Source organism: Sceloporus occidentalis, unplaced genomic scaffold (assembly GCF_023333645.1).
Source record: "Sceloporus occidentalis isolate IW3139 unplaced genomic scaffold, rSceOcc1.0.p SCAF_91, whole genome shotgun sequence".
NCBI lineage: Eukaryota > Metazoa > Chordata > Lepidosauria > Squamata > Phrynosomatidae > Sceloporus > Sceloporus occidentalis.
The window spans coordinates 3044172-3058947 of NW_028317071.1; the positions used below are offsets into that span (position 1 = coordinate 3044172).

The 14776-nt window shown below is 45.3% G+C and overlaps 1 protein-coding gene across 1 annotated transcript; it reads left to right on the plus strand.

Annotated features, from left to right (window-relative positions):
- Positions 1-246: 246 nt before the first annotated feature.
- On the plus strand, positions 247-8898 carry PLVAP (plasmalemma vesicle associated protein). Its single transcript, XM_089496568.1, has 6 exons — positions 247-655; positions 1971-2067; positions 3187-3812; positions 5546-5759; positions 6602-6683; positions 7661-8898. Exons 1-6 carry the CDS (start codon positions 290-292, stop codon positions 7665-7667), a joined length of 1392 nt encoding a protein of 463 aa, XP_089352694.1. The 5' UTR covers positions 247-289; the 3' UTR covers positions 7668-8898.
- Positions 8899-14776: the final 5878 nt, after the last annotated feature.

A 14776-nucleotide genomic window follows, 5' to 3' on the forward strand; every position in this document is an offset into this window, starting at 1 on the left:
CATCCTGGCTTTGGTCAGAGGGCGTTATGGTTGGCCAAAGAAAAATAAACAGAGCGAAGGGGGAGGCCGGAGAACAATGGCGTGGGTTCCTTTCTAGAAACTGTGGCTGACCTCCACAAACACAGCACAACCCACAAGTGCATGGGTTTTCTAGTGAGACAGGAAAGGAGGAGCCGGAGCAGAGGAAAGATTAATCAGAGGCCATATAAACACCTCAAGGATGCTGGTTTCCACCCAGAGGGTCCCAAAGCCCAGCCGTGTGAGGAGGGCAAAGACCGGCACACTGGGCATGATGGATGCCAAGAACCCGTATGCCATGGCCAAGCTGAGCCTGGAGGCCAAGGAGAACCTCCGGCCCAAGCGGGACTGCGGCTTCTATGTGAAATACTTCTTCCTCTTCCTCTCCCTCATCCAGTTCCTCATCATTTTGGGCCTGGTGCTCTTCATGGTCTATGGCAGCCCCCAGATGGGCAACGAGAAGCACCTCCAGGGCTTGACCAGCTTGCTCCAGAAGGCCGAAGGCAAGGCCGAGACCCTGGACAAGGAGGCCGGGGAGCTCAAGCGCAAGCTCAACGCCAGCCAGGCCGAGAGCGGGATGTTCCGGAAACAAGCGGCCATGATCAATGTCACCCTGAGGAGCTGCGTGATCGAAAAGGTAAGAGGCAGGTAGGGGTCCCAATGGTGCAAGGGTGCCACGCAATAGCAGGATGCAATGGCAGCGCCTACGGTTGCCACGTCTCCAGTTAGCATGGGACAATCTCTCCTGTTTTAGGGGGCAGGACCTGGGTGCAAGTGTCCAGCTAGACAGGCAGAGCAGCAGCATGCTGCAATTCCCAAGGCTTTGTCTTGCTGCCATTTGTAACACCTCTCCAAGGGGTATAGGTGGATTATTATTATTATTACTATTATTATTATTATCAGCAGGGACTGGATTGCCATCTGTTGGGAGTGCTTTGATTATGTTTTCCTGCATGGCAGAACAGGATTGGACTGGGTGGCCTTTGGGGGTCCCTTCCAACTGTAGGGCTATATGTATTCCTGCATGGCAGATTGGCATTGAACTGGATGGCTCTTGAGGCTCTCTTCCAACTCAAGGATTCTATGCATTCCTGCATGGCAGAATGGGGTTCCACTGGATGGCCCTGGGAGTTTCTTCCAACTTTATGATTCTATTATTATTATTATTATTATTAAAATATTATTATATTCTTCATTTATATTCCACCTTTCTCCCAACGTTGGGACTCAAGGTGGCTAATAACATTCTCTAGAGATGGAAGAATGGGAAATTTCCAAAGAGACTGGGATCTAGTCACCAGATATATAAGTAATATATGGGGTGAACTGGTGGTTTTTTGGGCTGAAATCTGACACTATAAGATAGATAAAGATGCTTATATGGGTAAGAACAGCTTCATCCATTTGATGCTAGAATTAACAATTAATTGCAAGATAAGAAATAATGACGTATATAATATAACTATCAACCAGTGTTGCTGAGGCTCACTTTGTACTTTTTGAATTGTATTGCGTTTTTAAACTGTAAGCCGCTTTGAAAGTGGGATGATGATGATGATCATCATCATCATCATCATCCACTGCAATAGGATTAATTTTATTTTAATGCTCACTTTTGTATCTTTTTAATTATATTGTGCTTTTAAACTGCAAGTTGCTCCAAGTCCCAATTTTGCAGGGAAAGCAAAACTGGGACTCAACACAGCTTACAATTTAAGGGAAAGCGGGATAATAGTAATAATAATAATAATAATAATAATAATAATAGGAAGTTAATGACTGAATAGTGTTTATGATATGAAGAGGAAACAAAAGAAAAAGATATGGGAAAGATATGTAGAAGGTTGAAGAATGTGGGAATGCATGTTGTTAGTAGGTAGTATGTTTTATCTATAACGTGTATGTTCAATTTAATAAAAATGATCATAACCATCTTTCTTCTTTTCCTCCAGGCAATGTTAAGCGAAGGCCAGAAAAACTTCATGATGTATTATCACAACTCACAGGAATGTTGCTACAACTTACAAATGTTGAACATGACATGCCCTGGTAAGGATCAGCACCATAAATGCGTTGTTTTCTGGGACCTTGGCAATAATAAATTGCAAGTAATGTAGTTAGTTACCTGAAACTAGTTGCTTTCGGGGTCCATGAGGCTGGAACTAGATTGGAAAGTCCAGCCAAGTTTCTTTACTGGTTTAATAAAGAAGCAATTCCAGGGTGGCATCTTGGCAAGGAATTTTTCAGTGTTTTAAGGCATTTCTTTCTTGCCAGTCCTAAGAGGGGCGGAGTACTTATAATATAGAATATTTATAATATTTGTAACAATATAATGAGTCTCCCATATTCCACATTTCATGTTACGCCATTGTTGTTGTGTGCCTTTAAGTCATTTCCAACGTATGGCGACCCAAAGGTGAATTCATCCTTCATTTGTTCAGGGGAGGTTTACCATTGCCTCCCTTTGAGTGTGACTTGCCCAATGCCACCCAGTGGGTTTCCATGCCCAACCATGCTGGCTCTCCCATAGTTACATTTTACTTGGGAAAGAGGAATTACATTAACGTTGAAAAAAGTTGCATAACAAAGGAAAGCAGACTTGCTTTATTGCTGTTTCTAGTTACTTTCACAAGTTACTTTTCACTTTTAACCGTGCTGCCTTGCCTAAGCCATTTGAGTTTACCAAATTTTATTCAGAGATGGTGTGTTCCCTGGCAAAACAGCAACGGAAAGAAATAGCAAAGTAACAAGGAGTGCAGCCGTGGGTGCTGCAAGTTACTTTCCCCAGGATTTTTTGTTTTTCAAACCGTGCAATGATTCATGGAGGAATTACTTTCAAAAGGTAACTTCCTAATGGCAAACCTCATCTGAACCAATTGTGCCAAGAAAACCCCACGATAGGGTCACCTTAAGTCTGAAATGGCTTGAAGGCACCCAACAACAACAGCAACCATGATGTGGTCCAGCAGAGGTTCAATGGTGAGAGATGCTAACCAGGTGATGCCAACGCTAGTGATGCCATGGCATAGCCTTGCCGTTTCCAGTTGATTCAGGAAAAAGCAAACTATGGTAGCTTTTCCTTGCTTATCTGTTCTTGCCACATGTGTCTTGGTGTTCATGTGTGAAATGTTGCACCTTGGCACCTTCTCTCATGTTCTCCTTCCACAGTGAAAGTCACCTCCTTGGAAGAGCAGCTGAAAGCTCTGCATCTCCAAAGCCAACTGGACCGAAGCAAACATGCCCAGGAGATCCAAGCCTTGCAAGAGAAGGCCAAGCAAGCGGAGAAGGAGAAGACCGACTGCCAGTTGGAGAAGCTCCAGGTCCAAACCCGGGAGCAGAAGTACCGGGCGTTGGAGACCAAGGTGATGGTGGAATTGGAGCCCGCCCGGCAGAAACTAGCCACTGAGGTCGACCGGGTCCTGGCCCCGAAACAACTCGCCGGGTGCTACCACTCAGAGGTCACCAACATGAAAGATGTCTGTCTCAGCCTGGCCACCAACCTCCAAAACCAGCTCTCCACGTTTGCCCGGCAGCTGGACCAGAAGGTCAATGAGGTGGCCCAGGAGAACGGGCATCTGCAAGGGCAGAAGGAGTCCTGTGCCCACGAGCTTCAGGAACGGGAGCGCCAGCTGGGCACCCAGCGGCAGCAAGCTGAGACAGAGAAACAAGTCCTTCGGGAGATGCAGGCGACCGAGAGGAAGAAGATGGAGTCCGAGCAGCAGAAGATGGCCAGAGAGAAGGAGGATTTGAAGGGCCAGCTGGAGCAAAGCAAGCAAGCCTGCCTGAGGACACGGGTAAGCCGGGCATGGGTTTTGCAAAACTGATTTGGGAAAGGTGGGGAGGGCAAGGCTCTGCAGTGGCATCACCAAGATTGGCATCACCTGCTGGGCTACTCATGGCGTCCCTCACAAGTGGCCTCCTCCTGGACCACACTGTGGTTGTTGTGGTTGTTGCTGGGTGCCTTCAAGTCATTTGTGGCTGGTGGCAACCTTAGAGCAAGCAAAGTGGGCAAGCTAGGCATGCGTTTTCCCAATTTTATTCAGAGAGGGTGTGTTCCCCCTCAAAGCAAATTCAAATTTTAGCACCCAGAGAGGAGGTCATGCCCATTTTGGTTGGCACAAGGGTTGCCAGATTGGGACTGCCCCAAATTTTAGGTGCCAATGCAAACCCTAAGACTGAGGAATGGCCCCAGAGGACCCATCAAGTGCCAAGCGCACTTGCGCATAGCTTGTCACACATATAGAGAGGATATATTTTTGGAAATTGAGGCAGAAAGCTCACATCTAAAGGAGAATGCTCTCAGATCCAGGCGAAATGTGTTTATTTCTTTATTTCGCTCCCAAGAGTTGGAGTCCGATGTTTATCCAACAGAACTGTGGATAGGCTTTTATGAGTTGTTATTCCAGCTTGATATTGTGCGTGCGTGTTGTATCTCTAATATTTAAGAGTGAATTAGAAACCCCATTTTAAATGTGCTTCCCTAAGAAATGTACAGCACCTTTCTTGGTGTTTTTTGGATGCTTCCCTTTTTCTGCAATTGCCTTCACTTCATTTATGGGTTTTATATCCCGCCTCTTGATCAAAATGAGATTCAAGGTGGCTTTGCAATAACTTAAAAGGATAAAAAGGGAAACATGCATGGCAGTTTTTTTTAAAAAGAGGTACATAATACTAATTTGAAAATGTTAAATTAAAAACAGCCTAGTTAAAATGAAGGGTTCACCATATATACTCAAGTATAAGTTGACCTCATGTTTAAGTCGAGGGCAGGTTTTGGGGCCAAAATTATGGGTTTTTATATGACCCATAGATAAGTTGATCCATAATTTGTTTCATGCGAAGAAAAGCGAGGCCAAAAAACCTACAAAATTCTAGCAGACATAACCGTTTGCGCTCAAACTAAAGGCTTCCAGGACGGATTATATCCTTGCCTTTCACAGAGGATGGTTCCTTTTTCATATAAGAATTAAAGTACAGTTTTTACAGTGACCCGTGGATAAGTCGACTCAGGTTTTATGGGCCAATTTTTTTACTAAACGTTGTAGAGTTACACACGAGTATATACAGTATAATTTCTCGCTTACTAAGGAGAGATAGGATAAGGAATATTTTATTTTGCCTACTTGTTTCCAGCCAGAAGCTGGTTGTAGAGCAGAGTGGAGGGTGAGTCCTGGCTCAGCAGTGATTGGAAGGAAAGGAGGAAGGAGGAAACTTTTTGGAGGTTTTGGAGGGCATCTATCTCTGAGGATGAATCATTGAATCCCAGAGTAGGAAGAGACCCCAGGGGCCATGCAAATGCAGTTCAACCCCATTCTGCCATGCAAGAACTCACAACCAAAGCATCCCTGACAGATGGCCATCCAGCCTCTGTTTAAAGACCTCCAAAGAAGGAGACTCCACCACATCTCCAAGGAATGTTTGCACTGTGTCTTCCGGCACGGCAGAAGAGGATTGAACTAGATTGCCCCTGGGGCCCCATAACAATCTATGGTTCCATCCTATGATTCAAAATGTTTTGTCTCTTTAGAACCCAATGGGCAACATCCCTGTGAGGTTTCCAGGGTTTCCAGTGTCCTCCGGCAGCACTAACCCCTTTGCCAGCTTCCCAGGGGGTTCCCCAAACACAGGTGTGCTCAGCCCTGGAGGCGCTCCCGCCATACCCAACTCCTACGGCCAGCCTCCTCCTTGGCCACGGCCAGCACAGCCGAGCTCTGGCTCCCAGGGAACTCTCAGCCATGCTGGTAAGTGATCGGTTTGTTCTGCACCTCCCAAAATAGTGGAAAACTCCTTTTTTCACAATCAGGGCCCATGTGCATCCTTGCAAATTCTGGTCAAAAAGAGTAAGGTGGGTTGGAAGCATCCAGCAGGGGCAGTGGAAGAAAGTGGATGGATCTTCATCCATTCCAGAGAAATCCAAACACAAATACTCATCCCCCTGGAACCCAAGAATAACCCTCCATTGCATTCCATGTCCTGCATAATAATCATTGCATTGGAATCACCCCTGTTCTTCTCCCCAGCCCTTTCCAAAACCTCTTTCTTTCCTGCAAATGCAACCCAGACACAAATACTCACCCCACTGGAACCCAAGAATAACCTTACATTGCATTCCCTGTCCTGCATATTAATCATTGCATTGGAATTGCCCCGGTTCTTCTCCCCATCCCTTTCCTAAATCTCTTTCCTTCCTGCAAATGCAACCCAGACAAAAATACCCACCCCTTGGGAATCCAAGAATAACCCTGCATTGCATTCTCTGTTCTGCATAAAAATCATAAAAACTAAGGTAAGCCTTAGTTTCCCCATAAGTCAGAAACAATTTGAAACCACACAGCTCAACAGATCCATTTGTTCCTGATGAGGAATCCAGTCTGCCCCAAAAGCTAGCAGGATAGATTTTGCACCCTTTTGTTGACCTGAGAAAAGTACCACCCTGCAGTGAATATCTGGGATATTGTTCCATTTTGTTGCATGGTTGCTCCACCACTTCTCCCATGAGGAAAGTATGTAAAATATGTATTATTATTATTATTATTATTATTATTATTATTATTATTATTATTAATTTTCCTTCCTCTTTTAGACCGAACGAGGCAGCAGGAGCAGAGGAAGAACCCTCTGGAGGTGGCTAAAATGCCAAACCAGCCCCCCGTGGGGCAGCCCAGGTAAAGTGGCACAAAATCCCTGGATCTTTCCAGCAGGATCCAGTGGTACTTCTGCATGCTCCCCCCATGGACATTGTTGTGGCCTTAGGCTAATACATATTTCCCTCCAAAATGCCTCAAAATGTTCTTCCTGGCTGCATCCGCACTGCAGAAATAATCCAGTTTGACACCACTTTAATTGCTATGGCTCAATGCTATGCAATTTTGGGATTTTTAGTTTTCTGAGAGATGTAACCTTCTTTGTTGGAGAGCTCTAAACTGTGCCTGCAAAGCAGAAGTAATCCAGTTTGGCACCACTTTAATTACCATGGCTCAATGCTATGTAATTTTGCGATTTGTAGTTGGATGAGCTTATTGAGCCTTTCCGGTCAGAGAGCTCTGGGCTGCATCTGCACTGCAAACATAATTCAGTTTGACACCACTTTAATTTACCTGGCTCCATGCGATGGAATCTTGAGATTGGTAGTTTGTTGAGCATGTCTCCCAAAACTACAAATCCCAGCTATTTCATAGCATGGAGCCGTGGCAGATAAAGTGACAGATAGATTTGGCAGCCTCTTGTGGAATTCAGGGCTTTGTAATTTAGGCCTAATTGCTCTTTAGCTGAGAATTCCCAATGCTCCTCTATAAACTACAAATCCCAGGATTCCACAGGAGGCAGTTGCGGAGCAGCAAAAGTGGAATAACAGCACTATAACAGTGGTAGCCAAGAACATCCACTGGTGGGAATCCAATATTTTAATCTTTTTGGGAGGGTTGGACAAGGGAAGGATCCTAAAATATGTGCTGGATGTGCAGAGTTAGACAGTCCTTGATGCTTGTGCAACCGACATAAACATGTTTTTTGAGCATAGAGAAGAATCCTGGACAGATAGGAGTCTTTGCAATTCAGGACTAATTCTTTGCAAAATTTGCAGGTGGCTATTTTTGTTTTGTTTTGCAGAAAATTTGATGCTCACTTTTTGTGCTTTTTGCAGTGGTTAAATGCAACAAAGGACAGAACGCCAGCCACCCTCTTTGGGAAAACCGGTCTGGGTTTTGATATGGGAGAAAGACTCAGGAGTATCTTGACTTAGGAGTGAATTAGGACCCTTCGAGGTGGTCCAAGAAAACAACGGGAGTCGGCTATCTCATGGGGATGATGGTTTCTTTCCAACCGATGACGTGCCAAGACTGTTTCCTGCATCTTCCTTTTCTCTCCACAAACAGCTTTTCTTCCCTTGGTCCATTTCATTCCCCCTTCAAATCAACCAATTGCAAAATTGCAGGAAGGGATACCCAAAGGTCACTTAGTCCAACCCCTTCTGCAATGCTGAGGATCCGCAATGGGCCACCAACCAACCTCTGTTCGAAGCCCACTGCAATGTCCAATTTATTCTGTTTGTTTAATGTTCTTTCGCATTTTTTGGCACCAGGCTTTAAGGCCCCGATATCCACCGAAAGAGTCGCCTCCTATCAGACTTTCCTACCTTGCAGGGCTGCTGTGTGCGAAACAGGCCACTCGCTCTAGACTCCAAAGGTGTATGAATAGTATCCATGAATATTTCCAGCTGTCACCTGTGGCGACAAAACACTTTGAAATTGCAAACATTTGAAATTTTAAAATGGCAGGCTAACAGTGTATATAATGCACCCGTCCAAAAGAATTAAGAGGAGAAATCACATGCCTGCACATGTTTGAATATATAGATGCACACGCACGCACGTGTGCACACACACACACACACAAAAGCATGCAAGGTATGCATTTTTTGCTTAATCCATTACACTGACCATGGCAAAATGGAGCCTCCATGTTCAAAAGCAGCATACCCCCTCTCTATCGGAGGAAAAAATAAAGATCTTTTTCCAGCTCTGCAGCAAAGCAAAGGCCTGGCATGTCCTTCCACTTTCGTTATGGCAAGGGTAAATCCTAGGACCTTATGGGCCAATGGTTGCCCTTGGCTAATGGCCATTTCCAAAGCAAAGTCTTGCAAATGCGTGAGCGCTTGAAGGATCCCAATTCGGTCCAGTCCCAACATTCAGGCGTCCCATGCGTGTAAATACCATATATTTTACTTTTGGCTAATATGTAAAGTATACTGTTTTATCATTGTTTTGTATTTACACAACTTTTCTAATGAAATAGAAAAGGTTGAGATTTCCTCCAAATGATTCAAACCAAGTAAGTTTCACAGGGAAGGCGCAGGATCAATAAAGGCTTCATGAAAATCCAGCCTCTAAACCGCTTGATTCTTATTGTTATTATTTTAGCATGGTTAGTTTGCATGCTCCTCTAAAAAGACAGTTCTCCCTCATTCCCTCCTGCAAATGCAACCCAAACACAAATATTCACCCCCCGGGAATCCAAGAATAACCCTACATTGCCTTCTCGGTTCTGAAGGAACACAAGGTGCAGGAGGCATGTATGAGATGGACGTTTAACTTTCTACAAGGATCATAGGATCCTAGAGTTGGAAGGGACAACAAGGGGCCATCCAGTCCAACCCCCTTCTGCCATGCAGGAAAGCACCATCTAAGCACCCTTGGCAGATGGCTATCCAGCCTCTGCTCCACAAAGGCAGTGTCTTCCACTGTCAAACAGCTCTTACAGTCAGGAAGTTCTGGAATCTCTTTTCTTGTAGTTTGCATCTATTGCTCCGCGACCGCATCTTATTCTCTGGAGCAGCAGAAAACAAGATTGCTCCATCTTCAATATAGGATCCCTTCAAATATTTAAACAGGGCTATCATGTCCCCTCCCTTAACCTTCTCTTCTCCAGGCTAAATATACCCAGCTCCCTAAGTCTCTTCTCAAAGGGTTCCATGGTTCCCAGACCTTCCACCATTTTGGCCACCTTCCTCTGGACGTGTTCCAACTGGTCGACATCCTTCTTTAATTGTGGGGCCCAGAAATGGACATAACATTCCAGGAGAAGCCTGACCAAAGCAGAATAGAGTGGCACTATTACTTCCCTTGATGTAGATTCTAGACACTATACCGCTGTTGATGCAGCCTAAAATCACATTGGCCTTTTTTGCTGCCGCATCACACTGTTGGCTCATGTTCAACTTCTGGTCTGCTAGGACTCAGAGATCCCTTTCACATGTAGTCTTTTTAAGCCTGGTGCCCCCCATCCTATGCATTTCATTATTATTGTTTGCCTAAGCGCAGTACCTTACATTCCAAATGCTGTTTCAGCCTGCATTAAGAGTTACGGAAGGGTAGATTTTGACTGAACATTAGAAGGAACTTCTTGGGGGTAAGAACAGTTGGGCAATGGTGCCAATGACCTGGAGAAGTGTTGGGGTCTCTTTCTCTGGACATCTTCCAAAAGAGGCTGTATGGCTCCCTGCTGGGATGCTCTAGCTAGAGATCTTGCACCAAGATGGGAATTGGACTCCATGGCCCATGAGGCTTCTTCCAACCCTATAGTTCCAGGATTTGAGGTCCATTCCACTCTCAAGCAGCTCTTACAGTCAAGACATTCTTCCTAATGTTTAGGTGGAATCTCTTTTTTTGTAATGACCAAGGTCCTGAAATCAGAGCATCACGCTGGAAACATTCCTGTTTGGACTACTGCTCCCATTAACCACACTGGGGGTGAATTCTGGGATTGGTTACTCAAATCAGAAGGTTTCCAAACTCTGATCTTGCACTTTGCTGAAAGCTGAACTCTTGTCTCCCAAATGCTGATTTAGGTGTGAACTGGGCCTATTCCACCAGGCAGATGGGTTTAAGAGTCTGGTTCTGACCCAACTACAATGCAAAATGGAGGCAGAAAACCTGGCACCCATGATCACAGTGATCCTGGAGTGAGCTGGGCCTATTCCACCAGGCAGATGGGTTTTAGAATCACATTTTGTAAACTACGTATGAGAGTTGTGTGGTTGGCTCCAGATGCTGTTGGACAGCCTCTTCCAGCACCCTTGACAACGTGTTGAGGAATGCTGGGTGTTGCAGTCCAACCACATCTGGACAGCCAGCAATGGCCCACCATCTTGTTTGGATGGTGTTTTCTTTATCTTTCTCTGGACATCTTCCAAAAAAGGGCTGGACTGCGGATGCTCTCTCCGGAGTTCCTGCACGGAGGGATGTGGCTGGAGTGCATGACCGCTGGGGGACCCTTCCCATTCTAGGATCCCCTGTTAACACAAACAACCAACTAACACCCCAAGTTTGCACTAGTAGGGGATGATAGATTAAATTGGCATTTTGGAGACAAAGTTGAACTTTTGGCAAGCGTGAAAAGGAAAGATCACAGTTTGGAAACCTTCTGTCTTGGGTAACCAGTCTCAGTAACCCCCAACCATTGTGGCTAATGGGAACAGTAGTCCAAACAGGAATGTTTCCAAAGTGATGCTCTGATTTCTGGGCCTCGGTCACTGAGAACAAGGGTCTCCCTGTTTTCCAGCCTTGAAACTTTGGAGCGACGAAGGAAGAACCAACCCTCAGCAAAGCCAGACAACAAACAAATAATGACAACAGGGACAACAGCAACATCCCTTCCTGCAGTTGTCTCTTCTGATGCTTTGGATGGGAACAGTCTGGGCCCCGCATCCCCAAAGTGCAAAGTCTGGTGTCCTGCTCTTGCATGTGTGTATATTTGAGTGTGTTTGTCTGTTTTGGATATCATTTTGCAAACATTTTGCTTGTCCTGTAGAGCAAAAGAATAGACAGCCAGACACATATATACACACACGCACGCACACATCCATCTGTTGTGTACTTGGCAGGGCTGCTCCATTTTTCTCTGCTGACGTTTCTTAAGAAAAAAAGATAAATCATAGGCAACGGGATGGACATATTTTTGGCACCTTTGAGTGCGGAGTTTGAAAACCATCTTTGACCTTTCCAAATGATTTCCTTCATTTTACGATTTTGACTGCAGAGGCATGGTTGGACTGTTAAACCCTCTCTGCTGGCAAAGGGCCAGATATAATAATAATAATAATTATTATTATTATTATTATTCCAGAAATTAGACTATTACCCCCATACTAAGGTGGTGATGATGATTATGATGATGATGATCCCAGAATTAGGACTATTATCCCTAGAGTGAGGAGGAGATAACAACAACGATGACGACGAGGAGGAGAAATTATTAATAATTGGATATATTTTAAAAATCTTTCCCCCCCTTTTTTTGCAAATATAAAATTGCAGTCGAAACTCTGCCCTGCAAACCAGTGTCCACCATTAAGTGGGACAGATGCCAATCTCCCCTCGGCCCTATCTTCACTTACAAGGAGGACTTGCATCAGCTCATTCCCAGCAGGAGCCAAGCCGGAAAGGGGCTTTTTGACTTCTATTGTTCTCCCTGGAAACAGGGGTCTGGTGTTGCCATCAGATAAGGGATCCACGGTGCAGCCGTCTCCCTCCGGACACCAATGGACCACTGGCCCTTTCTTGAATGGAAATGGACTCCTTCCCATTTAGGATGGAGACAAAATATTCCTAGGGGTAAAAACATAATATTGCTAGAGGGTATCCCCAAAAGGCATCCATTCCCACCCCCTTCTGCCATGCAGGAATGCAGACTCAAAGCACCCCTGACAGATGGCCATCCAGACACTGTTTAAAAACCTCCAAAGGAGGAGACTCCACTGTTCTTCAAGGCAGCAATGTCTAGAATCATAGAATCATAGAATCATAGAATCATAGAGTTGGAGGAGACCGCAAGGGGCATCCAGTCCAACCCCATTCTTCTGCCATGCAGGAACTCTCAATCAAAGCATGGGGACATTGACAGATGGCCCTCCAGCCTCTGTTTAAAGACTTCCAAGGAAAGAAACTCCACTACACTCCATTGAGGGAGTTTGTTCCACTGGAGTGTCTTCCACCAGAGAACCACCAGATCTTTATGGCTGCTTGTCTGGGTGCATCTACACTGTAGAAATAATGCAGTTCGACACCACTTTAAGTGTAGTAGCTCCATCCCATCAAATCCTGGGATTTGTAATTTTGCAAGGGCTTTGGCCTCCTCGGCCCAAGAGTGCTAATGTGTCACCCAACTACCAATCCCAGGATTCTGTCGGATGGAGCCATAGCAGCTAAAGTGGCATCAAGCTGCATTATTTCTACAGTGTGTAGATGCAACCTTTTCCTGGGAGGTTTCCTCAGATTTCCAACCTTAACACACACCCCCAAAAGAAACAAAACCCCACCAATTGTTGCCATGATGCAGCTTGGACTCCAGATCGCATTCCATGGTAGGAAGAGAAAAAAAATATTCAAACATATTCTCAAACAAATGATCCAAAATATGTTTTCCAAGTACTGAGAAGCTCCAATAAAACAAATCATAGACTATGGAGAATCTTCACGGTTTAGGATTTATTTTGTGCAAAATTCGCACCTGGTTGTTTTGTTCAGAGAACAGGATAGAGCTGAATAATAAATCTTGAATGCTGAGAATCACAGTTCAGGACTTTTTCTGGGCTGAATCCGCACCCGGTTGATTTGCACAGAGAACAGTGTAGAACTGAATAATAAATCTTGCCAAGAAAATCCCAGGTTGGTCAACCTAAGTCGGCTACAACCTGCACACAGCAACAGCCACAGAAAAACAACCTTTCGGGATATAGTTATAAAGGAATGGCACTGGAGAAGATGGAGGGAGCTTCTTTTCTGCTGCTCCAGAGACTAGAACACAAAACAACAGATGCAAATTGCAAGACAAGAAATTCCCCCTAAACATTAGGAAGAATTTATTGCTGGTAAGAGTTGTTCGAGAGTGGAATTAGTCTGCCTTGAAGGACTCTCCGTCTTTAAAGGTCTTGAAGCCAAGGTTGGATGGGAAAGCCTTAGGATGTTATCAGACAATGGCAATCCAAACACAATCATGGGGTTTCATGTTATTGCGTGACAGACTACCATACGCAATTTCAGCAATGGGAAGTCAGTCCAAACACGATCATGGGGTTTCACGTTATTGCGTGACAGGTGATCACACGCAATTTCGGGCAATGGACAGCTATTTTTGGGCAATGGGAAGTCAGTTTGAACGCAATTCAAATTCACGTAAATTCGCTGAACTAGCACATTCATGTGAATGTGTTCTGGCTCCACTTTCTTTTCATTCAAAATTAAGAGAAATTCCTCCTGTGTGATAAACTACTTAGTTGTGCATCCCTGCAAGGCTGGACTCGCTGAGCTCTGGGTTCCCTCCCAACTCTAAGATGCTGCAATTGTTTTGTGGATTTGGGGATGCTATTGTACTTGGATGCAATGATGGTATAGTGGAGGCAATCCAGAGGGAGTTTTCGTCCCACCACATTTATCCTCCAGATTTGGGTTCCTGGGAAGGCTGCCCTCATGTCACCCATCTCTCTTCACCCGACCCACCCTCTTGTCTTCCTGCCAGGCCTTTTGCACTCACAGCAGGGAAAGGCAGCCATTTCCTGGCCACCCACTTCCCAAAACCGTCAGGGGAAAACCTGCTCAGGAAATCCCTGTCTCCGTCTTCCCTTTGCAAAACTCGACCTCGGGTCCCAAGGGGTCTGGGAAGTCCAGAAACTGAGTTCCACACAGCTGTGGCTGTGTGCCTCTGTGTATAATGTCTGCATCCGTCCCTTGCGCCAAATTAACATTGCAGAGAGGATGGGTGCCTGGACTCTTTCCTCCATTTTGCATTTTAATATGCACAAAATCTGGTTGCACCATTACACGAGTGCCCAACTTGCTACAGCGCTGGGCCGATGGGTTTTAGAGTCAGATCCTGACCCAACTACAATGCAAAATGGAGGTGGGAAGCCAGGCACCCATGAGTACAGTTTTCCTGGAGTGAGCTGTGCCTATTCCACCAGGCAGATGGGTTTTAGAGTCAGGTTCTAACCCAACAACAATGCAGAACTGAGGTGGGAAGCCAAGCACCCATGAGTAGTTTTCCTGGAGTGAGCTGGGACAGATGGGTTTTAGAGTCACATTCTGACCCAACAACAATGCAAAATGGAGGGAGGCACCCATGATCACAGTTTTCCAGGAGTGAGCTGGGCCTGTTCCACCAGGCAGATGGGCTTTAGAGTCACATTCTAACCCAACAACAATGCAAAACAGGGGGAAGCCTGGCACCCATGATCAGTTTTCCAGGAGTAAGCTGGGCCCATTCC

Bases quoted from the DNA above. Each gene is read 5' to 3' on its own strand.
- PLVAP (XM_089496568.1), top strand. From the start codon at position 290: ATGATGGATGCCAAGAACCCGTATGCCATGGCCAAGCTGAGCCTGGAG. The intron at 656-1,970 runs GTAAGAGGCAGG...CTTTTCCTCCAG, and splicing joins GGAGCTGCGTGATCGAAAAG to GCAATGTTAAGCGAAGGCCA. The intron at 3,813-5,545 runs GTAAGCCGGGCA...TTGTCTCTTTAG, and splicing joins AAGCCTGCCTGAGGACACGG to AACCCAATGGGCAACATCCC.